The sequence below is a fragment of the Felis catus genome, chromosome B2 (genome assembly GCF_018350175.1).
Source record: "Felis catus isolate Fca126 chromosome B2, F.catus_Fca126_mat1.0, whole genome shotgun sequence".
Taxonomy (NCBI): domain Eukaryota; kingdom Metazoa; phylum Chordata; class Mammalia; order Carnivora; family Felidae; genus Felis; species Felis catus.
In genome coordinates, this window is record NC_058372.1 from 150,853,787 (window position 1) to 150,879,311 (window position 25,525).

The following is a 25,525-nucleotide window of genomic DNA, read 5'->3' on the forward strand; positions in this document are numbered from 1 at the left end:
CTGCCCCCGATGACTGGTCCCGTGCCGCGTAGCTCCAGCGTGTGACTCGTTCCTGCTTCTTTCTGCCAAACGCCCGTGTTCCCCCCCCATATTTGACTCCGACGTAACAGAAACCCAAGGCCGCTGGGAGCCCAGAGAAACCCCACCACCCTCCCGCTGCGCGCCGGCTTGTCTGTGTCTCTGCCGCCGGCCCCAGTGCGCCTCCGTCCCTGGTTTGGAACGAGTACAGCTCGCACGGGTCCCGCTCGCGTTAACGGGGCGTCTCCCGGGCGGTCAGTGCTCCTCTGAGTCCCTTCGGGGACGCCCCCCGAAACTCGCTGCACAGCTCGAGCCGCAGGCGGGAAGGGGCACCTACTGGCCGTGTCCCGCTCGGCTGTGGGGCTGCCCCACACGGGGTTTCCTTCTCCACGACGACCCCAAACCTACACCTTAACCTCGGTGGGGGGGGTGGGGGCACAGCTGGGACCTGCAGACAAACGGGCTCACGTTGAGGGGAGCAACACGTCACCCCCTCCCTGTTGGGGTATGTCTCCCTTCCCCCCAGCAGGAACCCTGCTAATTCTTCTTAAAAAAGGGAAAGAGATTCGTTTATAGAAAACCTTTTTACAATTTATTTCCTGTTATTAATCTTTAAAGTATAAAAATGAGGCTGCAGCTAGATAAAAGCAGGGTTTCAGTGGTGAGATTCTGACCATGTGAACAAATAAATAAATATTTACAGTCTTTGGCAAAACAAATGGTTTCATCAATCTGGAAGAGAAGTTTGTTCAAAAAAAAAAAAACATAAATAATTTACCGAAAAAATATGGTACATTCTAAATATTCACATCATCATCGCACAGCACTGCGTCGTTCGTCCGAGCGACAGCCACACGGACACCTGTGCACTCTCCGCGGCCGTTACATTTAGTCCAGTTCCCAAACCCCCGCCGTCTGGGAACACAGCTCCAAAAACTAAGTGGAAAGTGCAGCAAAACAAAAAGTCAACCTCAAAGGAAGCGACAAACACAACTTTATCAAATGAAATGTGCAAGTTAGGACAAGAGTTATGGATCCTCTGAATTCCACACTACGGAATCGAGATAGAAACATAGAAACAAGATCACTATGAACAGAAAGGGAAGGAAGATTTGCCCGCATCAGACAAGTAAGACAAACTTCTCTTATTAAACCCCTTATGTGGAGGGAGATTAATATTTCCTGCGGAAAGAACATGCAATTTAAAGCGAAAACAAAAAAACAAAAACAAAAACCAAAAAAACCCCAAAAAATCGTGTATATCATTGTATGACTGATTAACAGGTGTGTCTGGCAAGGCTTGATGCTTTTTTCTTCAGCCTTTAAGGTTTCAAATCCTACGTACAGCAGAGAACAGGGGCACATACTGGATTAGTGCGTTGGCAACAGTATAAATTAAGGTTCCTTTATCAAGTCTTCGTTATCATTTATTTATTCCCCTTCATTTGAAATACGCTTTGTCGTGACAACAGCATATTGTAAAGCTTGTATCTCGGCAGGAAGGTACTTCCTTGTAACTACATCGTTGTATCATATGTGTGCTCTACGTGTATCCCTAGAAATCATGCTATACGTGTGTTACTTGACACATTTAAAATAAGTTATGGTGAATGAAGCTGCATCCTAAAGTCATTTAATAAATATTAGCATTTCTAACTGGAACCTTAATGAAAAGTGTTGCCAAACTAGGTAAGCAACTTTTGCAGAGTTGCAAAGCCCAGAGGAGGAATTAGATGCTAAAGTGCTCTTGCTGACGCGTGGTCCGGAGCCAGGCCCCGGAAAAGACTCGCACAGAGACCCTGGTGCTCAGAGAGCAGAACCAAGGGACACGCGGAGCTCCCTCCAGCCCGCCGCGGTGGGAGCGCCCACTTCTCTCCGCTAACTTCACCAACGGAGGCCAAGTACGGGACTTCGGACTCCACCGCTGTAGGGGGGGACAGTGGGGGAAGGGGCTTCCGTTTGTCCTCGTGACCACCGCTCAAGTTCCAGTTAGAGAGCCAGCCCCCCACGTCGGACGAGGTCTCCCGACCTCTGCTACCGGCACGACTCCAGACTCCGTGAACCCGACAGGACTGGCTGCTGTGGGACAGCTCAGACCCAAGAGTGGAAATGGCTTTAAGCACTGAAAGTCGTGCAGCGATATTTTTTTCTGCTTAATTTATAATGGCTTGCGCACAATATTCCCTTCAACTCCATATACACATAAATACAGTAAGTAATTACATTTTATATGTAAACGTCATTCTTTTTAAACAAACAAGAAGCGATGTAATGCCGAGCTCAATTGTCACTGCACGGAGTCTCCTGCATCATCAAGCTGTCTTCTGGGCCGGACGTTCACCTGTGGGGCCCACGACCAGTCCCCTCTGAAGGCGCTTGGGCGTGGGGTTGATGTCGGTGAAGGACCCCCAGCGTCAGGGTCAAGGACGGGAGCTGCTGCTAAAGAGAGCAAAGCCGGAAGCACCAGCACAGACTAGGGGTCTAGGCAACAGCGTCTACAGTACGTTTCTGGAAATGCAGCCGGTCTTGTTTAGACATCTACAAAATAAACAATACACAGAACGAGGGTGGCTGCACCATGGGTTTTGCTTCGTTTTGTTTTGTTTTACCTGCAACCGAAATATCATTTTAATTTTAAAAAGCCTCCACAGTATGGACGGGTGTGCGAAGGGTGGCGTGTGTGGGAACGCGTCGGGTCTTTGCCCCACGGAGGGCTAAGGAGACTTCGCCAGAAGCAATGTGCTCGCGTTCCCTTTCTCCCCTTGTGGGTAATTTTCAGTGTGTGAATTTTGAGAAGCATCTCAGAGCCTTACTGACCTCATCTGTAGGAGGGAATGTTTTCATGTCCTCGTGAAGGTATGGGGTCAGACAGTACGGTGAGCCAATTATCTTTCTAGACAGGTAACTACAGAGAACCCCCTCCCTCCCTCCTCCTTTCCTCCCCCTTCCCTCCCTCCTTCCTCCCTCCCTCTTCCCTCCTTCCCTCCCTCCTTCCTCCCTCCCTCTTCTCTCCTTCCTCTTTCCCTCCTCCCTCTTCCCCCCCCCTTCCTGTTTTCAGCAAGGGTAGCAATCTAAAATCTAAAATGCCATGGGGGGCCCAGAAGCTGTAAGGAATGCACAGTCACAGGACGAAACGCAAGGTGAATGGGCAGAGCCTGGGAATAACTGGAAAGTGTTTGCTCCACCAGAGACATTCACGTTCAATTTAAAACAAACAGGTAACGAAACAGGACACCACAGTCACAGGACGAAACGCAAGGTGAATGGGCAGAGCCTGGGAATAACTGGAAAGTGTTTGCTCCACCAGAGACATTCACGTTCAATTTAAAACAAACAGGTAACGAAACAGGACACCACAGTCACAGGACGAAACGCAAGGTGAATGGGCAGAGCCTGGGAATAACTGGAAAGTGTTTGCTCCACCAGAGACATTCACGTTCAATTTAAAACAAACAGGTAACGAAACAGGACACGACGCAAGCCAGCAAACAAAGCAGCTGCCATCAGCGTATTGCCGTGATGTGCCTTTCAAGGCAGCAAAGTCACGTGCATGTCTGTCTCTCCCCCACTCTCTGCCACAGGCCGCCCATAGAGCCGTGTTCTCACCCACCTCGGCATTCGTATTTGAGGTCTGAGAAATAGACCATTTCCTGCGAGAACACAAACAGACCCAGCCGCCCGCCGGCATACGTTTGGTCATAGATGGGTCCCGAGTCCGCCATGACCTGTTTTCCTTCATGCACTAAGACTCTGAACACAGGGGTGCGGGGGAAAGAAACAAGGTGTGAATGGCAGAGGGCGGGAGGGTCCATCCTCACGGGCCGCCGCCCCAAGACCCACCCCTCCCCACGACAGGTGCTTCAGCCAGAGCGCTCTCCGGTCCCCACCACCTCGGCCTCCCTCCCCGTGGCCTTCAGGTGACATTGAAGCCACGTGCGCTGGGCCCACCCTCTAGGCTGGAGCCCGGGTGGTAGGGAGGGGGCCCCGACCTAATGCCCGGAGCAGGACCCCACGTGCTGACGGCTCCCTGACAAGAGGGCAGCACGTGGGCGAGTAAGCCTCACGCTCAGTGAGTCCGCGCTTCCCCCGTCCTGGCCTCTCACTGGTGCTGGGGACACTGGGTGGAAGTCGCTGGCACTGGGCCCCCTTACCTTATGTAGCCCGTCTTCGGTCTGTGGGTCAGATGCCACCTGTAAGCAGTGTAGTCCTTCCAGCCAATGTTTTTGGGGTCGTGCCATAACGTGCGCACCTGAGAAAACATCGCTCTTGAGTACAGGTGCCGTCTCACAGCACGGACGGGGGCGCCCGTGGCTCACGCAGCCATGAGCCTAGGGAGCGGACCCAAGTCCGCCGACAGGGGCCAGCAGGTCAGTGCCCCCGGCACGGGCGTCAGAGCCAGAGCCACGGATGCGATTCCGGATCCCCTGCTTCCTCAACATGGGACCTTGGGCAAAACAGCCTTTGAAAACCCAGTTGTCCTCACCTCTAGAAGACAGTAGAATCACACGTAACTTACAAGAGGATCATCGGCCATGTTTACGGAAACACCAAGACCAGGCATGGCGTCTTTAATCAGGTAGGCGCTCAATACGAGACTGTTAAAATTACTGTCACTTGGGTTACAATTAAGGAAAACACAAAGGTTGGGCATCTCCGGGGCGAGGACGGCTCTCTCGAGCGTGCTCCCGGCGCCTCGCCGTCCTCACCTGGCCTTGCGTGTTCCCGGTATGCCAGAGCGCGTTCCTCAGGTGCTCGCCGGTGCCCGTGGTGGAGTTCACCACCTTGAGGGACACGCCCGAGTAGCCGTAAGCCCGAGTGGGCTGCTCTTCCCAGTAGGTCTGGGTGACCTGCTTCCACATGACCACGTAGAAGCGGCTGCTGGACTGGTAGCCGAAGACAAAGCCGGCGTAGTCATCGTCCCGGTCGGTGTTGACGTAGAACGTGCCGCTGAAGTCCACGGACCCGAACTCGTCAAAACCTGATGTCAAAGGGGACTTTCGGTGGTGAGGTTCAGGTGGGCCCGGCCCTGGAGGACGTGCCCGGGTCGGCCCCAGGACCGGTGGGCGTGGGCGGGAGGAGGCTGGGCTGGGCCCTTGTCTCACACCCACCTCCGCTTCGTGGCTCTGGGGTTAATGAATGTCTGGGACCTAACAACTTCAGACCCCACTTCCTGAGTCTGGCAGACCGTTACTGTATGACATAGTATTTTGTAAATCAAATCCACACGTAAGATGGCTTACTGAGCACGACCTCACGGATGCCTGCCTCCCCATTCCCTCGGTCGAGACCATTTGGCAGGCGTGGAAGGACGGGCACCCGAGAGACCACCCCGACCCCACCACGCGGCTCTACAGAGCCTCCCGCATGCCCCGTGGGCACCCTGCCCCCAGGAACCACGAAGGGTGGTGCGAATCTCGAAGGCTCACCGACAGCGATGCCGGGGTCCGAGTTGGCCGTCTGCACCAGCTCCTTGCCCTGATGGCGAATGACCCAGTTGGGGTCGATCTGAGTGGTGCCCTTCGGGTCCAGGTGGACCATCTGGAAGTTCCTGAAGTCGGTCTCGCTGATGGCGCTGTTCTCAGGACACACGTCATCGATGTCTGGGATGCTGTCGTTATCAAAGTCGTCTTTGCAAGCGTCCCCACGCCCGTCCCCTGGCGGCGGATAGCCGAGAAAGAGAACACATGGTGGGTGGTTGGCCGTCAGCCTTTCCTTGGTGTTCTGTGGGGCCATGCTCATCTTCCCTACTGCGTGGGGCTGGGGGGCTCCCAGGAGCCTGGCGCGGTGCTCAGAGTGTGGACAGCAGGCTCCTGCTCACCCCCGCGGGTGTCCCCCAAGACTAGGCCTCAGGCTGGGGGTGAGGGGGGCTGCACCTCCAGCTTATTCTCTGACAGTTTCCAGAACGTCTCCTGACAACTTTCATCATCACCCTTGCCTGAAATCTATTCGGATTTAAAGCAGAGCTCTTACTCTACCAATGGCTTTCCTTGGGGAGGTACAGATTTTTCTCTGGAACCTTCTTCTCAACCTGTCCGGTGAGGTGGTGGGCGGGGTGCGGGCCTGGCAGGCCCCCAGGTCACTGGTGGGAGGAGGCGCGGGGGGCGGGGGGGGGGGGGGGGGGGCCTTGGCCTGTGACCCCCACAGCTGTCCCGTCCGGGGGGTCGGACGGCAGTGTTCTCAGCTATAGCTCATTTCACCAGGAGAACAGGCACCGAGCTCGGCTAATTCCCGCCGCCTCCTTCGGGGTCTGCTTGGCTGCTCGCACCTGAGGCCCACGCTCGCGCAGGAGGAGCCGGAAAGCACCCCGTGCGCTCAGGGCCGGCCTCTCCCCACCCCGGCCCGCCCCCGGGCTCCCGCGGGTCAGCTTGAGCCCAGCGCTGGCTCCAGGCAGGGTTCCCGCCCCCTGTTGGAGTCACCCGCGTGGCTCTGCCGTGACCCCCAGAGCCGCCCTCAGATCCCGGGTCCCCCACTCGCCTGTGAGTCACGTTGGCTAGGACGCCCACACCCCATCTCCGGTCCCAAAGGCTGGGCGGCCCACACGCGCGGGGGCCCCCGAAGCCACCTTCTCACGGCTCCCCCGGGGCCCCGAACGCGGCGTGCACCTCGCCGCCTACTCCACACCCTCCCCGTGGCCCCACTTCCTCAAGACCCTGCCCCCGACGCTGCCCACTGTTGCGGGCCGCGCGGGGAACCCCGTTCCTTTTCCTGACATTTCACACCCCTTTCTCCTTTGCTTTGTCCTTGAAAGAATAAATCCCCAACCCTCTCTGAGCCCAGATCCCACCTCATCCCGCTCGTGACGGGCACGTCTCTGCAGAGACCGCTCATAGCTTCTGCGTGGAGCCTGTGGCCTATGCGCTGGCGGGCACGCGAAGCTGCTGCACAGGTCGCCGAGGGGGTGGGGCACGGATAGTCCAAGGGGGCGGGACACATACTGTCTGAAGAGGCGGAGCGCCTGCCGCCTGATGGGGCGGGGCACGGATCATCCGAGGGGGCGGGGCACAGATCGTCCAAGGGGGAGGGGCATGGATCGCCCGAGGGGGCGGGGCACGGATCGCCCGAGGGGGTGGGGCAGGGTACCTCTGAGGGTACCTACCGTCTGAGGGGGCGGGGCACGGATCATCCTAGGGGGCGGGGCACCTACCATCGGAGTCCTCCTGGCCAGGGTTGGAGACAAGCCGGCAGTTGTCCCTGTCGTCTGGGACCCCGTCGTTGTCATCGTCTGAGTCACAGGCGTCGCCCTGGCCGTCGTGGTCGTGGTCGGCCTGGTTGGCGTTGGGGATGTAGGGGCAGTTGTCTTGGTTGTTCTGGTGGCCATCGTCGTCGATGTCATCATTGTTGTCACACTGGTCTCCCACGAGGTCGTTGTCTATGTCGGTCTGGGGGACAGGGCAGGGAACGGGCTGAGCACCTGCCGGGTGGACGGGCGCCAGGCTGGTCGTGGCCGCAGACCTTGGGGCTGGGCCGCCCCCTGCTGCAGGCAAGTGGCCGAGTCCGCGACTTGGGCAGCACCCTGCGTGACCCAGCTACATGGACTCGCTTCCCGGAAAGAAGAGCCCGGAGCAGCAAGCGCCTTTGTGACGTCATCTGCAACAGTGTATCCCACATACGACAGCAACACCTTATGTGCTGTGTCTTCCAGAGGCAAGTCTGGAAGAGAAGCCAGTCCCCACGTTTGTGTCAGGGAAACAGGCAGATAGCGGAGGGCGGGTGCCCGGTCCCCTCAGACAGGGAGGGCCCACGAACACGCCCACGAACGCAGCCGTGGCCACTGAGATTGAAGCCCGCTCAATGAAAGTTTTCAATTAAAATTACTGAAAAGCCCACGCTGTCCCTGCGTGGCAGCACTAATGGAAAGCCACAAAGACACATATATCCACGAACGATTAGGTGCCCTGACCCCCCCTTCTGCTCACACACACCCCCTTCGGTCACCTAATCAATCACCTGATCAGGGTTGTGCACCAGGGGGCAGTTGTCGCAGTGATCGCCCACGCCATCCCCGTCTGTGTCTCTCTGGTCGGTGTTATAGACGTAGGGACAATTGTCCCGCTCGTTGAAGACGTCTGCAGATGTTCGGGGAAAATGAGTGTGCTAGCTTAGAAAAAGCACAGAGCTTTTCCCGGCTCATTAAGTAACTTACAGCCGAACTTCGGTTTCGTAAAAAAGGAGCTAAGAATACGGGAAAGTGTAAATATTATCAGATCGTGAAAGAACGTATGTCAGGTTTCCCATTGAAGCCCAAGATGCCTTAGTTTAAAACAGAGCCACTCTCGGAGGCTTCCGGGTGATTCTGCATGGCAAGGAGCTGTCACCCGTGTTCACACGTGTCACCTCTGAGCTCCCCGTGTCGAGTCTTTCCTCCAGATCCATTCCACAAACAAGCCGCGAGCCCGTAGGAACTGAGCGTGGACATGATACACGGAGGAGCGTGCCCGCGGCAGAGGCTGGCAGGTGCAATACCTTACTTCAAGAGCCCTGGAAGTGGATAGTGGATCCCAGGACACTGGGGCCGTGAGAGACCTGAATTTACAGCGGCGGCAGCCACCCCGTCCGATGGCACAGCCAACCCTCACGATCGCTGCATCGAGAGGAGCGCGCGAGACCGGCCGAGGCGCCTCTCGCCCGGGCCAGGTGGGGCCGGAGGGAGCAGGGCGGGGGGCAGCGGGAACAGACCCCCAAGAAGGGCCGGCGCGCGCTCCAGCCGCTGCCGAGACAGAGAGAGGCGTGAGTCGGCTCAGCCTGCAGACGCCTGGTGGGCGGCGGGCGACCACTGCCGCTGGCGGATGGGCTCCTTTCCGGGGCACCGGCCTCTCCGGCTGAATGTGGCCTGATGGTGTCCGAGGCTCCTAACAGCCGGGGACGCCCGGGGTGCTTTGCCACGGCCGTGCCGCGAATAGCTGGAAGTGAGGGTGTGGGCAGAAAAAACCCGGGACAGGGCGGCAGATGCGCCTGCCTGCGGTGTGGTTCGGTGAGGACACAGGACCGAACACTTGGGCCTCTGACGGGGACGCGGTCACAAGTGCCAACAGGGGACACAAGCGTGAAGGACACAGGGCACAGGACTAGGGGCCTGGGTCACGGAAGGCAGATGCCACATCCATGGCTTCACGAAGGGAGTTCCTGAGGCTGGCGACCCCGCCGGCGACCCCGGGAAGGACGGGCCTGGCGAGGCTGGGCTCCCGCCAAAACAGCTTAAGGCACCGTTTACCCTGGCACCGGTCCACAGGTGTGGCTGAGCCTGTGTGGCACCCACGGGACAGAGCGCCAGGCGGCAGACACGCGTCCGCGGCAGGGGCAGAACTGACCGTCTCCGTCAATGTCCACGGAGCACGCGTCGCCCTCGCCGTTGTTGTCCGTGTCGATCTGCGCCGGGTTGTGCACATACGGGCAGTTGTCACAGCGGTCCCCGACTTCATCTTTGTCATAGTCGAACTGGCGGGGGTTGAAGAGAAGCTGGCAGTTGTCCTGCGGAAAGGCAAGGGAAGAGGTCGGGACACCGCGAGGACATCTGACACCGCGAGGACGTCGCTGGGCTGCACATCACTCACTCCGGGAGGATCGGACGACCCACACGGAGCCAGTCGGCCTCAGCCCCGCGCTTTCCTGCCGTCAAACCGCTTTCTGATTATTTATGCGTCTGCCGCTGAAACGGAGACATTTCATGGCAGAGACGACATAACCGTATACGTCACGCTGACAACAGGTCTGCCAGCGTCACGTGAGCGAGTGAGTGAGGGGTTAGTGGGTCAGGAGAGGCAGGTGCGGTGAGGCTGTGCGGAGACACGCAGCCTAGTCTGTCCCTTCTGTGAATGTGAAGTCACCTGGTGGACAGTTTCCCCGCAGGTTTCAGTAAAGGCAAGCACATCACTCATGGTGGGGACAGCGGCGCCCCAGCTGGCACCCACAGGAGGGCAGGCGGTCCCCTGCACGCAGACGCCCACGGCCAGTCGCGCCGGCCGGTCACCGCACGCTGCACACGGCCTGCGCCCTGTCAGGGCTGGGTTGCGCGTGCGGGATCGCAGATCCCACCGAGCGCGGGGCCCCCGGGACAAAGCTCTCCTCCCCGCCACCCCCACCTTCTCATCGTCCACGCCGTCATTGTCGTCATCATCGTCACAGGCGTCACCGGTGCCGTCCTTGTCAAAGTCTTCTTGCCCGGAATTCGGCAGCAGGGGGCAGTTGTCCTGCAATCAGAGGGCACGCACGAGTCATAACAACACTCGGGGGGGCGGAGGGTAAACCCTCGGGCACGGAGCTGACGGTGCCAGGGTCACGCGCCGTCCTCAGTGGGGGCGAGGCCAGGGACACGCGTGTTTCTCCTCAAGGCTGCCCTGGAGACGCCGCACCGCCGCCCATGCTTCCAGACCAGGGAAGCTCATGCCCTGTGCCCAGGAGCCCGGCGGCCACGGGAGAGCAGAAACCCGAGGAGAGGGAGGGGCTGCCGCTCTGGAAGCCTGGAGGACGGCCGAACCCCCGGAGACCTTTCACGTCCCGACGTCAGAGTCCCATTCTGCACATCCGTGCCCTCCGCCCTCCTCAGCCAACAGGTGCCAGGAGTCAAGCATAGACCTCTGTTCAGAATCCGGGGCACAGAGTCCAAATCATCTCCCATGTGACCGGCGTGATTAGAAAAATCACTTGGCTTCAACGAGCCGAGTTGTAATTCAAACCTGCGTGGCGGTGGTGAAGCGTGTATTTCAGTCGTGTTCACCCTTGGGTCTCAGAAATTCCAGGGTGGCCTCCAAACAGATCCACGGGGACCTAGGTCCCATCGAGGCACAGCTCCTGGGGCCTGTCTGCAGCCAGCGAAGGCCTGGTGGCCCGGCTCCGCCAGTCCCACGAACGTGGGCGAAACCTGAGTTTCTCCAGCAAGTTCCCTCACTGAGAGCAGAAGCCCAGGTGGAGCGGGGGTGCAGCTGGGAACCACCTCGCACCCCCAGCTCTTCAGAACAACAGATTGTCTGCAAGTGGCCACAGGGGCCCTGAATGGGACTTCCTGGAGCCAGTGGGAGGTGGGATGGGGGGGAGCGGCAGGGGGAGCAGAGGGTGGAGGGGAGGCTGGAGGTGGAAGTAGGGGGGAGGCAGGAGGCCAGAGGCGGGAGCCCCAGCGCTCACCTTGATGCAGTGGTAGGTGGCATTGGTGGAGCACACCAGGTTCTTGTTGGGCCAGCCGTCCAGGTCCGAGTCCTCCCCGCAGATGAGCCCGTCTCCCGCGTAGCCCGTCTGGCACTCACACTTGTACATGGGGTCGCTGAAGTGTCCCAGGTAGATGCACTCCGCGTGCTTGTGGCAGGCGTGAGTCTTGTCTTTGCACGGGTTCTCAGGCTCACACACCTGCGGGAAGGCGGCCGCGTGGTTAGGACGCACCGAGACCCCACCCCTCACGTGCAGGTCTGAGGCGGACGCTCCGGGACGAGGGCAGGGGTGCAGCCCCCCCCCCCCCCGCCGGGTGCCGCAGGGACCCAGAGCCTCGGAGCTGTGCTCTCTGCTCTCCAGAAGCGATCCTGAGGTCCAAGCCCGCAGGTGACCCTGCGGGGTCACCAGCATACAGTGGTCACGCCGGTCCTCTCGGGCTCCCTGCGGGAAAGTTCAGGTCTGCCCCCTGCCAGGCTGATCGGTCAGGGTGGTGGACAGGCTCTGACAGCCCTCCGCCTGCTTCCCAGGAGTCAGCACCCTTTGCCTCCTCGCCCAGGGAGGCCGCCTGGTATTCTCTGACTGCCCCCCAGTGCTCTGGGCTCTTCCCGACTGACCTACAGCCTTTTCCCAGAACACAAGCGGTCAGTTGCTCACCTGCTTCTCCGTCCTGGCCGCCTCCAGGCCGACGCCAAAGGGCTGGGTCCCTTTGTAGCGAGGGGGGCACGGCAGGCAGTGGAAGCCGGGGTTGGTGTTGACGCAGCGCTGGGCTTTGCCCACGGCGAAGCAGACGTCGGTGACCACGGCACACTGCGGGATAAGCGGGGGTGAGCGCCGACCCCGGCTCCGCGGGCACCCCTTCCCCAGGCCGGGCACCCACCTCGTCCAGGTCCTCACAGTGTGTGCCGTTGCCCAGGAAGCCCACGGGGCAGGCGCCGCAGGACCAGGAGCCGTCTGGAAAGCTGCTGCACTCGGCACCGGGGAAGCACGGGTTGGACAAGCAGCCGTCTGCGAAGGACGGCACAGAGCGGGGTCGGCGCGGGCGGGCGCACCCGGGAGGCCGCCGGGACGCGATCACCTGCGCCCGGGGAGGCGTCTGTCCAGCACCCGAGTTCGGTAAGGGGAAACTGAGTCACTTGGTATATGCTGGCAACGTGCTTGCCCTCCCAGAATTTATCTTTAAATAGTAAAAGATAGGGGCGCCTGGGTGGCTTGGTCGGTTAAGCGTCCGACTTCGGCTCAGGTTACGATCTCACGGTGCGTGGGTTCGAGCCCCGCGTCGGGCTCTGGGCTGACAGCTCGGGGCCTGGAGCCTGCTAAGGATCCTGTGTCTCCCTCTCTCTCTGCCCCTCCCTGATGCACACTCTGTCTCCCTCTCTCTCAAAAATAAATAAACATAAAAAAATAATAAAGATAGAGGCTACAGGCGCATAGGCACATGGGTGGCTGATGGGTGATTGTCGTCACGCAGGATGTTCCACAAAACCGTGGAGGAGCACGGGTGTTAAAAGCAGGTGTCCTCATGAGCATAGAACTAATCTCTCCCTTCTATATTTCCTATTTTCTACTCTCTATGTCTTCTATTTTTATGTTTTTAACCAGAATAAAAACGCGGTGGCTTCTTCAGAGGGGCTGAAGCGTGCAGACCACAGGGACACAGGCGCTTTCGTGTCCCGCCCGCACACCCACCTACAGGACAGCTCCTTTTATTGCACATCTGACGCTCTTGGACGTCCCCCACGCAGTCCTTGCCCCCGTGCTGGGGCTCGGGGCTGTTACAGACGCGCGTCCGCTCCCGGATCCCTCCGGCACAGGTGACCGTGCAGGCTGACCATGGGGACCAGGGGCTCCACCGGCCGTCGACTGAGGGCAGAGAGCACAGAGGGTCAGCGCGGAGCCTGACCTACACGGGGGCTCCCGGGGTAAGAGCCGGGATGGAGCGGGGTCTCCAGACGTGGGAGGGAAACTGGAAAGAGCGTCCTTTCCTGAACCTGAGCTCGGGGGTGATGCGGACGACAGGTTTCAGCTGGCTTTGTTTTCCCTCAAGTCCCACAGGCCGGGGTCTAGAGGTGGAAAGCTGCCCACACAGGCACACCTGCCAGGTGAGAGGTGTTCGCATCTGAAACGTCCCAGGAAGCTCAAGTTCATCTTATTGGACAACTTGGCAGTGAGAGGATCACCCTGCACTCCCCTTGTCCCTGGCTGTCTCTGCACTTCATGAACGGGGCTTCTGGAACAGGGTCCTGGCACCCCGGGGCCCGGGGCCAGCCGGCTGCAGGCTGCAGGGGGCCGTCTCCCGAGACCCCCTGTTCCATGCTGTCTACCCATCCCCCGGTAAAGGGCACGCGTCACACTGCCCAGGGGTCAGGCTGACTTGTCCCTTAGTTGTGGGTCAGCAGTAATTTAACTGAGCTGGTTCACCATCAGGATGTACCCTCAGGCCAGCTCCAGCAAGGAGCCAGCCAGGGGACAGCACGTCTCTTCTTCCCAGTCCTGCGCTGGGCCCACCCCCCGCCTCCACCCCACTTACTTGGACACGGGGTGCCCTGGCAGCCTTTGGTCTCCCGGCCACTCCCCTTGCAATTCTTGCCCCCCATCTGGGGGACGGGCGAGTTGCAGAGCCGGATGCGGGTGATGTTGCCCACGCCGCAGGTCACAGAGCAGGAAGACCACGGCGACCAGTGGCTCCAGCCCCCATCCTGCCGGACTAGCACACAGAGGAACACGGAGACATCAGGGGGAAGCAGGGGCTGGCCGTCCCAGGCGTCTGCTCACGCCCAAGCCCGAGAGCCCGTCCCCGCGATCCGGCCCCGCCCTGCGGACGAGGAGTGGCCTCTGACACTCACTTCGGTGGTCACACTTGCCCAGGCTGCACGCCCGCGTCTGGATGGACGGCCCCAAGCAGGTGTTGCTGGTGACGTCACACGACCGCCCTCTCTGCTGGGTGCCCGACCCGCAGGTGGCAGAGCACTGGGTCCACTCCGCCCAGGGGGACCAGCCCTCCTCACCGTCCAGTGCTGGTGGGAAGCACAAGGGCCTGTCGGGCTTCTGCCCACCCTGCCACGGATGGACCGCCCGTGAAGTGGCCCACGAGGCAGAGTCCGTGCGCTCAGGAGAGCAGGTGTGTCCCCTCCCACGAGCAGGGTCCCCGGCGGGGCAGACGCCCACACTGGGGTTGGGACTCAGAGCTGCTCTCCCCAGCAAGACGGAGGGCACGGGGGGATGCCCACGGAGAGTGACAGAAGCCAAGGAGCCTACTGTCCCCGCTCTGCGCTGCTCCCTCCCCGCCAGGTGACACGACAAGACCCTGAACTCCGAGGTCGTGGGTGTGGACGGCCTCGTGGTGAAGTGGCCCTGATCCCTCCCCTCCATCCCGCTAAGCCCCTCCACCCCTGCGGGTCACCGGGAGGACAGCAAACAGGCGGGAGGCGGACGAAGCAGATGGCACCCCCTGCTCCTCGCACACTAACAGTGGAAGCAGGAAGGACAGCATTCTCCCTCCACGAAGGACGGGTTGGCACAGGTCGCCGGCGGGCAGGTGATTTGGTGGCAAACGGTTTTAAATTTCTGCAAGCAGAGAAAGGTGTCGTGTGACCCTCGTCTCCAAAAGCAGGCGTCAGGGCAAGGGCGGGACTCAAGGGCCGAGAGGGCGGCTGTGCCCGTCCCGACGCCGCAGGCCCTGGAAACAGAGGAGGGCCTTCCGCACACCGCGGGCCGGGGGACCAACCTGGCGTGCGCTGCCCGACCCCCGAGGCCGCCATCGTGAGAACGGGGTGCGTTCGCTAAGGGGAAGAGGCTGAGCTACCCACCGACCTCTGTGTGGGCAGTGACCTGCACCCCCAGGCCCCCCAGAGCGGCCTGAAGCTGCACACGCCCGGCCCCCTCCCGCCTCCCGGGAGACACCAGCCGGACCGGTCACCTCCTGGAGCTTGTCTCTCATGTGCGACGCGGTGAGGTGGGCTGGAGCCCTACTTACGGTCGGTGCCCCGTGCCCGCCCTCGTATCGGCTGTCCCGGCGCACCTGCGCGCGTTTGCGGCCAGCGGGAGAGACCGGGGAGCCCGCCTCCCTGCGCCACGCAGAGGTGTCCCCGGCCCTCACCTTGCAGGTGCATTTGGTGCAGCTGTCCACCACCCAGGTTTCATTTTCCGCGAAGAAGCGGCCGTCCTGCCAGCAGGCGGACATGTTCCTGGTCTTGGGCGGGCCGCCGATGAGCTCCCAGAGGACCTGGTTGTCATTGGACTGGAAGATCGAGGGAAACGTTTACGTGTGGGCGGAAGCAACGTCCTCATCGCGCTCAAAGATGGGCTTCCCTCAGGGAAGGGCGCCCCCGGCCCGTGTAGCACCGCCCGCCGTGCGGCCGGCTCTGCGGGAGAAGAGTCGGGGCCACGTGAGGCCTCGCCACGCGGGGTCACGTCCCAGCGATCCCAGCGGGCAGCCGACCGCCTGTCACCCTCCAGGGGTGCTCCACTCACGTGGCCGCGTCCCACGGTGTCTGCCCGCCCTCCTCCGAATCCCTACCTCTTCCTCCTGCACACGGTGGGTGCTCAGCGGGAGGCAGTGGGTGCGGGCGGGGGTACTGTTGGAACTCTTGCCCCCATTCCTGCCCCAGGGGCACACGCCTGCTGGAAAGTTCCAGAAGAGGCACAGCCTCCTCCAGGTGCTTCCCAAGCCGCGCGTCCTGGCCGTGCCCATTCTCCCTACCGCCCACGGAGTGGGAGTGATCGGGTCCCACCCCATCCCGGGCCCCTTGACATGGAGCAGAGGGTGGGGACGGCTGCCCGCTGAGCGGCTGTGCGACGCCACCAAGGCTGAGGCGACCCCAGACCTGCAGACCTTCCCGGCCACTCTTCCCCGCTGCCCCTGTCACTCCTGTTAGGCACCATGTGTTCCCGTCCCCTGGGCCCACCTGAGGGCCTGTCTCGGGTCACGCAGCTACGAGAACATGGCTCCCGTCAGTGCCCTTTTCTAAACCTGAAGGGACCCAAGACGGTGTTTTCCTTCTGACGTCCCCTTACGTCCCGGACCTGCGGCCAGTCCTCCCACACCCATCCTGTTCAGGCTCGGGGACACGAGCGTCCCCCGGGTAAGAGCCATCCTGGAGGACGTGGAGCCACAGGTGTCTGTCGTTCAGGGTCCTCTGCCCGCCCACCTGCCCTCCGCTGCCCTGCGCTTGGGCCAAGCGCCTTGTCAGTGCGTCAGAGGGAGCTTGCGGGCGAGGTCGCGCCTGTGTGGCAGGAAGCAGCCGCCAGGCACCCACCACTTTCCGCAGGTTCTCGTGAAGCTGGTTCACGATGACGTGCAGCCCCGACAGCTCGGTGATCATGGTGCCCAGCTCCTCGCAGGAGCGTTCGCACACCTCCGGCCTCCTGTGCGCGCCTGGGCCCGCGTACTCCGTGGCCACCTGAGGGCTCAGGTGCAGTGTCTCCGTGTTCTCGCTGATGGCGTTGGCTTCGGCTGCGGGAAGCAGTGGGTGCAGTGAGCACGGGGGAGAGCGGCCGCGCAGACGTGGGCTTGGGGACGGAACGAAAGAGCGAAACACCGGGGCTGGGGCTCTGCACCCACACGTGACTCAGGCAGAGGAGAGGTGACCACCTCCTTTGCTGACAGCCGTCCCTGTGCCCCGGAGCCTGCTCCCCAGCACGTGTCCCCGCAGCTCCTCACTCACTCTGTTTTCTATCCAAACACCCTTTGTTTTGGCCACTTGCTCCACATCAAGATGGATGCAGCCGGTGGTCTTCATGCCAAGAAGTGTCCACCAGACCTCACCTGCCTCTCCCTCATTCCCGTGTCCTCTGGAGGGAAGGGCAGACGCCCCAGAAGCACGACCTTGGGGACTCCCCCTCGCTGCCCCTGAAACCGCACAAACCTCCTGGGGCTCTCCCATGGGACGTACGTGGCCAGGACACAAACAGCAAACTACTTGGGCCGGTCCGGAGACAGGTGTCATCCCCCGAGGGAGCCGGGCCGGCCCAGCCATGTCCCCAGCCCTCCAGTCACTGTCACAGGAGTGAAATGCCCTGTTTCTCTCAGCATCTCGCTACTGAGTTACACCTTCCGGAAGCTACCGATCTGCCAGGACTACTGCTGGGGACTTACTACTTGGTCATGAATCCTTGCCGCAATCACTCTGACCTCGGGAGTTCCCCTGGCTCGCTGCATGGAAAAGGGCACAGACCACATGGACATAAACGCGTCAGTCACTGCCCATAGGTATCAGATGGGAAACGGTCCCGCACCCACAGATGTGCCCCGGGGCCTGATTTCAGACAGACCCAGAGCAGGACAGGACAACACACAGTCAGGGCGTCTACTCCCCCTGATGAAAGGCCTGGCAGGGTCGCCCGGGGGCAGAGCTGGGACCGGGACCGGGGTGCCCTTCCCCCCCTCAAGGGTGAAATGTCCCCCCCGCCCACAGAGCAGACCACCAGCCATGACGCTCAGCTTTTACGTAAACACAAGCACAGTCCGTCCTTCAGGGTCCCGAGAGCCGCTCTCTGCCTCCGTGTTGTTGAGCCTTCCCGGAGGGGTTAGTGTCCTATGTCTGTTCACTATCTTAGCCCCTCCTGAAACTTTTGCTTTTTAATGACCACTTCCTCCCCCAAGAAAGTCTGCGGCTAAAATCACAGAGGCCAATAGTTTGCACGTTAGCCAAGCTGCAGACACGGGGTGAGGTCTGAGCCGCAGCGGCTGCGGCAAACGAGGGACCGGTCACAGGAGCCTTACAAATGTCCCTTCACGCCACAGTCCGGCCCAAACGCGCTGTTCTAATCCTCACCTGCCCTGAATTTCCACTGAGTGAGTGTGGAAGATCTGCAGAGGGACAGTGGACAGGGCAGAGGGACAGGGGACAGGACAGAAGGACAGGGGATAGCCTCAGATAAAGATGAGGCCTCCGTGGGGGACCCCCAGCCGCCAGCCAGATGCAGGCTGAGGAACAGAGCGGGCATCCCCACGCCTAAGATGGGGGAGGGACAGCTCGCAGCTCCAGGGGGGTGTGGGTCCCAGAGCCGCACCTGTGCGTTACAGACATCACATCCTATGTATTCCTGACACGCTGATCATGAGAAAACGATTTATCTTTGTCATAATTTACAGTTGACATGAGGAAGGGGCCTCAGTGCAAATAAATCACAACGTGAACCATATTGGGAGACTCTCAGCCCAGGTGGGCACACAGGTGGTCACACACGGCAGCGGTGGGACCCCCGGGGCCTCTGCTTCTTTATGGTAAAATGAACGAGCCTGTCTCTAAGGTGTTTTGAAGATTCAGTGACACACTGAGTTTAAAGAGCCCAGCAGAGTGAACTTCATATATTAAATGCTCAAGAAAATGTAGGCAATTATGGCTGGAGGTAAATTCAAACTGCGATTAGCATTCAATGCAGGATTATCTGTCAATGGTTCAGGCAGCGAAAATGTTTCCAGAATAGGGCTGTGTCAACAGCCGTGAAGAGTGAAGAAAACCTCCATCAACGTAGCCGACAGATACCCACGCCTTTACCCAAAGAGATGATTGTCACCCATTAACAGACAGGAAAATTTGCGTGTAATCATGTTAAAATGCAGAGATTGGTCTTTTGGTTTATGAAATTGATTATTTTGCATTATTAAAATATATTCAAAATTACTCTTTCAAGCAGTTTATCATTTTCAGATGTCAACATGTCTGAGTTGACCAGCTAACTCCTTCAGAGACAATAATGGCACTTTATTACAATATTTTTTCTTAAATCCCCACTAGCCCCCCAATACACATGCACACACATGCACACGGGCACGCAAATGCATGTACAGGCGCACTCACCCACGCGCGGATACACGCACTCACACACACGTGCACATACACGCTCCTGTGGTAGCAGGAATCCATCCAAGACGAGAAATGAGATGTGAAATACACTGTTCAAAACACACCTACCTCCCTGACTTTGCTGACAACCTTTCTTGCTTAGAACATCTTCCACTGAGTTTTCGAACACTAAGTAGATGTTCTGCAGCAAACCCTGGAATGCACGTGAGGAGACAAATAGAGCAACAGATACACATCAAACGATGCCAAGCTAAATGACATTTTAGAAACACAAGATGTAATCTTATTCCTGTGCTGCTACACGCAGCAGGCTGGAACTCTCTTTATCGTGGGTCAGTCTGGTGTCTGGCTGGCGGGCTCGGAAGGGCACGCGGTCCCGGACGTGGACACTCGGTCTCAAAGGTGAGCGTCCGTGCTCCCACGGCAGGGCCACGGGGCCTTCCTGACGGCCACCAGAAGTCAGTTCAACAACCGGGTAAGGACGCTAGCCTCGGGCTCAACTGAATTTAAACGCACGATCGTTTCCCCAGAAGACACACGATGATGTGCCAACACCGCGCTGTAGGTTCTAAACCCGTGTGGTTTTAGAAAGATCTTCCAAAAACTATTTTAACATGAACACATTTTAAGATGAACATGGAATTTTTCCCTCATAAACCAACAGCCCTCTCCTTGAAAAGCATGGCTCTTACTCTGCTCTCCTCGCCTCTCAGTGCTAAACGGGGAGTCTGGAGATTACCAGAACATTCCAAGGGGGCCGATTCCTTGGCCATCAAATCCGTCTTCGGCCGGAAAAATGACGGCCGTTTGCCCAGGTAAAAAGCACACCGGGACCACGTGCCCTGCTTATTTGTGGTTTAGAAAGGGGTGTGTGCTCTGTGCGTGCATGTGTGTGTGTGTGTGCGTGTGTTGTCCATGTGAGTGTGGGTGTGCACACATGTGCATGAGTGCGGTGTTCATGCACACATGCGTGTGATTGGGTGTGTCAGTGTGTGCACCTCTGCGTGTGCTCTGTGTGTGCGTGTGCACGTGTGTGGTGTTGTCTGTGTGGGTGCGTGTGCACATGAGCAGTGTGTGCACATGGGTGCCATTGGGTGGGTGGGTGGGTGTGTGCACATGCGTGTGATTGGGTGTGGGCATGTGTATCCATGTGGGTGTGTTTGTGTGCACGCGTGTGTGTGTGCACGTCTGTGTGCCTGCACGTGGCGGGAGCCCACGTATGTCTGCGTGGTGCGTGTCTCCCGGGCCTGACCTCTTCCAACACGGCATCACGTTAAGAGATGCCCTCGCCGCTCAGCCCCCGGCAGAGCCCGTCCCCGTGCCTCGTGCCGCGGCCGCGACCCTGCTGTACGTACCCGGAAGTGATTGTCTCGAGCAGAGCCTTTGGCCACGTACATCCTGCTCTTTTCTGTCCGCAGCTGCTCGTAGAAAGGCTCGTCCAGCGTGAAACTGTCGATCAGGTCGCAGCCCACGTACAAGCTGTAGGTCTCCCCTGTCACCTGCACGGTGATGTTCTTCCACTGGGAGTCAGCCAGGCCCACGTCCTCCAGGGAGATAACGTGCTGAGCGCCGTCTATCCAGTAGGTGAGGTCCAGCGTGTCGGCCGGGCCGTTGGACACGATCTCGAACTGCCTCTGGGAGGCGCCGGGGCCCTCCAGAGCCAGGAGCGTGCCCCGGGACTTGGGGTCCTGCTTCAGGCTGGCCGTGAGAAAGAAGCCCTCTTTCTGCCTCACGATCTTGGCAATCTTGCTGAGGTAATCTGCGCTCACGGGTGGGATGTAGTCAAAGCGGACAAAACGATACGCTGGCACGTTGGGGTCAGGCCCCCGGAACTGCTTGGCCCCAATGGTCTTCCGGTTTATGTTGCTGATGCTGAAAAGGTTGAAGGCGGTGTCCTCGTCCTGGTCGCCAGCTGCCCGTGGGGACAGAGCAGGGAGGTTACCGCGGGCACGAACCCGGAGGGGCCTTTTTACACACGGGGCAGCAGACCCTGATCCCAGGGGGTGTCCCCTTTCCGCTGGGTGCTAATGGCAGCTTTTATGCGGCACCGTTACCCTCTCTCTCCCCGGGCCGCTACCCACAGTGGGGCCCCGGAGGCAGCTGCTGCTCGTCCGTGACCATTCGGGAGCGAGCCGGCGCCAGAAGGCTGTGTCCGGATCAGCCCGCACTCCGCAGCCAGGCCTCCTGGGGGGGAGGCAGCGCTGCCCTGAGCGGGGCCCTGGCACGCCTTCCGGAACCCATCCCGCACCGGGCTCTCTCCTGCTCTCCCACCCAGATAGGAGGCTCGGGCGCAGCCCTGCTTCTACCATTTGATTGCCCAGAAAAAATTCCTGCACAAGAAATGCGTCTTTGCCCTTGCCATCCACGCTCTCTCCGTCGCTCTCTTATGGAGACCACCTGACTCCCACAAGTTACGCCGGTGTCTCCATTTTGCGGAAGTTTACCCGCAACCCCGCTGAGCACCCCGGGGAAGGCTCTGAGACAGCGGGAGTCTCAGGCCTGCGAGTAAGGGGCTTTCAGTCACCATCTGGATGACCGGACCTCCCCAAAATGTAGCAGGGCAGATGATTCAACGCAATTCACTGAGCAGGAGGTTCAAACGAAGCGTGGCTTTTCATCCCCTGTGCGGCGAATCAAAGCACGAGCTTCAGAGCTGCTTACAGAGGCGTCAGCCGGCCACCTCCTTGGCAGAGCCGCTGGGCAATCCGCCAGAAATGCTCAAAGAGTTAACGGCTCTGACTCAGCAACGTTCCTTTTGGAACTTGTCCTGGGATATAATCTCAAATACCGGGAGAGACGCAGTCACCGCTGGGTTCCCCGTGGCGTCTCTTACACTGGCGACGCTGGAGTAATGCTGCACCTGGAGACCGGTCTAAACAACGGCACGATCTATCTTTGGACGGAGTATCATCCGGTCATTAAAGGCCGTGTTGTGTGAAAATAAGCACACGGAAGAACACGGATGTTGCATTTTCAAGTAGGAAAAAAAGTAGGAAGAAAAGAAGTTCTAGAACACGAAGCCCTTCCAGTGTTAGAAACTTAGCGTGTAAAAATGTAAAAGCTGACTGTGCATGGCCAGCGTTGTGTCACCAGACGAAAGAGCGTGTTTCTCTAATACCTAGATTTTCCGAAAAGAGATCATTTCCTACTGGGGCACCTGCGTGGCTCAGTCATTTGAGTGCCTGACTCTTGATCTTGGCTCGGGTGGTGACCTCGTGGCTTGTGAGATCGAGCCCTGCGTCAGGCTCCGTGCTGCCAGTGCAGAGCTTGCCTGGGATTCTCTCTCCCTCTCTCTCTGCTCCTCCCCCCCCCCCCCCCCACTCATGCACATGCACTCTCTAAATTAATTAATTAATTAACAAACTTAAGCAAAGATTTAAAAATAAGAAATAATTTCCTCCTACGTGGACTCAGAAATAAGTAAATATTTATTTGAAAGGAAGTTCTGAATGTTCTACCCTGGTAGGAACCTCAGCCACAGCCTTACCTGCGGGGGCGCGAGCGGCCCCGACAAGCAGAGCCGCTGTCCGCACTCACCTCGCGCGCCGGACGCGGCCCAGAGGGCGAGCAGGACCAGATCCCAGAGCATCCTGCTTCGGCGGAGGAACCCTGCGGACAAGCCAGGCCCCGGTTACGCAGGCGCACGACACGCACGGCAGTGATTTCCAGTGTCGACCGCAGTCTTCACTCACACGAATGTTTACGCGGTTTGTGCGTCGAAACCAGCAGTGAGTGCATTTGCGGGAAGTAAAAGCCGGGTAAGAAACGGGGCTTTCAAGTGGGGCTCTTCCGACCCGAGCTCCTATCATTGGACGAGCATTTGTTGACAAAGCAGGGCGTGATCACATTCCCAATATTCACATTATCTGATCTCACGACGACCCGAGAGGCAAACACTATTGTTATCATCCCCACTTTGCGGATGGGTAAGTGAAGGACCGGAAAAGTTAAGCGCTGGCCCAGAGCAAGGCCGCTGGTGAGCGTGGCCAGGCCTGAAACCCAGGAAGTGTGAATTTAGAAAAATGCCGGCACCATAGAGACGATAATCTATGAAGGCACCGTTGAGCAGATGGCCAAGAAGAAAAAAGTCAGGCCTAACTTAGAATAAACCTTAACTGTACGCAGGAGAAATAAACTGAACTCGGTGTGTCCCAACCACAGAAAAACATAGCATTCTACTTAGCCATCACTTTTACTCGGCTGTTCTATTTTCCTGCAGGCCTGTTTTTCCATTCTTGAGGATTTTCAGTTGGCATGGTTCAGGCCAGCAGACGCTGGGCCGGGAGTCAGGAGACCTGGACGGAGGCCCGCTCCACCGTTAACCCCTGCCCCGCCTCGGGGCTCCCGTGCCAGCATCTCGCAGGGGCGCGCGGGGCACGGAGCTCCCTCCCAGCGGTGGGCGGCATCCGGCTCTGAACCGAAGCCAAACCGAGACCCCGGCCCGGCTGTCAGACGACGGCAAAGCTCGTTAGCGCCTCGGGGTCGCAGAAATCCTAAGGAGTGCCCCCCCGCCCCCCAGAAGCATCTGGTAAACTGGAAACAGTCATCCTCCTGGGCTGGAGGAATGTTCCCCAGGAGAAGAGGCCACTCTGCAGGCCCCCGGGATCCCTCCGGAGTCCGGCTCCCGCCGCTCACAACCTCCTCGCAAACAAGTCGGGGCGCCGCTGGTTCTCATGTGGCCCCGGCGAGCGGCCGGCCCCGGCGGGCGAGCCCTTGCGGCCCAACCTCCCTGCCTCAGTTTCCTCACCTGCCGAATGAGGAATAGTTGTGTAAATCCCGTGCCAGACAAGGTCACCGCGAGAAACGAGTTAACACTGTAGAGGCTCACGCCGCACGGTGGGCGCGGAGGCATCTGCCGAACGTGCTGCGTGGCTGCCCCCTGGACCGCTTTTCCCGCGGCTCTCCGGGGGGCAGCCGTGCCGCTAATAGGTTCCTCAACGGACTGAGCCACACGCGTCAGCACCCGGGTGCTCAGAGCCACACCTGGCGCTCAGTGAGCGCCGCGTTCGTGCTTTAGGAGGAAACTGGGCCAGCACCTCCGGAACGCCTCCCCTGTGTCCCCTCGACCAGATGCGCGCCGTCTGTCCCCGCAGAGGGGACAGCTGGCTCTGGCAAACAGGGCTCCGTCCAAAATGTGCTTTTTCAAGTCCTGGGGCCCAGCTTCCCGAGTGTCAGCTACACAGCGCAAACGGAACTCCGTTCCAACAAAATCAAACCCTCTGCCCCCTGAAAGCAGAGCGTCTCTGGGTATGCACGCTCCGCCGTCGGTCACACGAGTGAGAGGGCCCCACGCTGTCCGGTGGGGGCGCGACGGCGGCAAGGGCACAGCGGGACCAGGAATCCCTGGGTCAGCCGTTCCGTGCCCACGGCTGGTCCACGGCAGCACCCGGGCCGTGTCACGTCCTAGGACACGCAGTCAGGCACCCGGACACACACTCACAGCGTGTCCGTGGCTCCATCTTCTCCGGAGACTTTCTGCAGCAGAATGTGATTAGAACTCACACAGATGTGTTCACACCCGTTTGTACGAGCCATCCGAGCGACGGTCACCGCCGGGAGGTGTGCGGTCCCTCCCTCGAGAGGGGCTCGGTCACCCGGGAGCCTCCTGCCCCCCGTGGCTCAGCAGCGCCTTCTGGTGCCGCCCGGGCCTCTCCTGGTGCTGATCGTCCCCCGCTTGTAGCCACAGCCGGGCGGGGATCCCCGGGCTCCTCACACACCCACAGTGTATGCTGCTCCTCCCTGATACTCAAGCACACTTTCACTGTCAGAGACGCTTAGAATTGCAGTGTCTGTAACCTCTCTGGTGACCGTTTTCACTTTTTCAGGAGGACTTTCTCTAACGCCCTCCTCGGGGTCCCCCATCAATGACAAAGACACAAGCGTGCGCCCCAGCTCACGGGCAGGTACGCTCGCGGAAGGCACCAGGACCGTGGGGCCAGACCACCTCCGAGGGAGCTCGCGGCGCAGCCGCTGCGGACGCAATGCTTCCAAGTGTGAAGACGCGTTAACGGTCAAGCTTCACCTTACAGCAGAGATCGGTTTGCACTTTTCCTTCTCCCTCCTCAGAAACCAAAACAGCCTTTTCTGAAAATTAAAGTACAACGCAATGGCCTTCTAATAACTTTTACAAGGTAAATCTTTTATACAGTTCTTACCTGGGACGTCGAACGGCTGTGGCGAGGGCTGACTCGGTGCCGGGGACGGAGCCCGGAGGACCAGGTCCACGGCGTGCAGAGCGGGGGTCGGCAGCCTCCTCTTTATATGCTCCGGTCTCCTGGGTGGTGCTGTCAGTCAGACCCGGGAGGAAGCGCGTTCAATCCATCCTTCGAAGGAGTGACATAATCCCCCTCCGATCTCGCATTCGCTCCGAGCACCTGGCACACGGGTGCTGGGCTGCCCGCTCCCGCCGGCCCCTCCAGCTGGGGGACGGCAGAGGCGGAGCCACGGGAGAGGGGAAGGCAGGCAGGCGCTGGCTTTTCCTGTCTTCTCTCAGGAAATAAAACGCTATAAATACAACCAGCGAGGTTGGCTGCAACTCCCCTCTTCGGCTTCAGAGACAG

General features: G+C 59.5%; 1 protein-coding gene across 2 annotated transcripts; it reads right to left on the minus strand.

The window, feature by feature from the left end:
* Positions 1–587: 587 nt before the first annotated feature.
* On the minus strand, positions 588–25,442 carry THBS2 (thrombospondin 2). Of its 2 annotated transcripts, none has more exons than XM_006932146.5 (22): positions 25,121–25,442; positions 22,503–22,574; positions 20,321–20,877; positions 19,074–19,158; positions 16,413–16,609; positions 15,254–15,394; positions 14,625–14,721; positions 14,001–14,171; positions 13,685–13,861; positions 12,844–13,017; positions 12,035–12,162; positions 11,812–11,964; positions 11,137–11,355; positions 10,098–10,205; positions 9,327–9,486; positions 7,966–8,084; positions 7,163–7,397; positions 5,445–5,672; positions 4,725–4,996; positions 4,170–4,267; positions 3,629–3,768; positions 588–2,556 (listed from the first exon to the last, which is right to left on the minus strand). In XM_006932146.5, the coding sequence occupies exons 2-22, from the start codon at positions 22,552–22,554 to the stop codon at positions 2,549–2,551; spliced, it is 3,519 nt and encodes a 1,172-aa protein (XP_006932208.1). In that variant the 5' UTR covers positions 22,555–22,574; positions 25,121–25,442; the 3' UTR covers positions 588–2,548. The 2 variants fall into 2 exon arrangements, with proteins under 2 accessions (XP_006932208.1, XP_006932209.1); XM_006932147.5 differs by lacking the exon at positions 25,121–25,442 and adding an exon at positions 23,713–23,867.
* Positions 25,443–25,525: the final 83 nt, after the last annotated feature.

Excerpts from the sequence above, each read along its gene's own strand:
- THBS2 (XM_006932146.5), bottom strand. The coding sequence starts at position 22,554 with ATGCTCTGGGATCTGGTCCTGCTCGCCCTCTGGGCCGCGTCCGGCGCG. Across the intron at positions 20,878-22,502 it reads GGCCGCGTCCGGCGCGCGAG|CTGGCGACCAGGACGAGGAC; the intron begins GTGAGTGCGGAC and ends CCCCACGGGCAG. Across the intron at positions 9,487-10,097 it reads ACGGCGTGGACGATGAGAAG|GACAACTGCCAGCTTCTCTT; the intron begins GTGGGGGTGGCG and ends GCCTTTCCGCAG.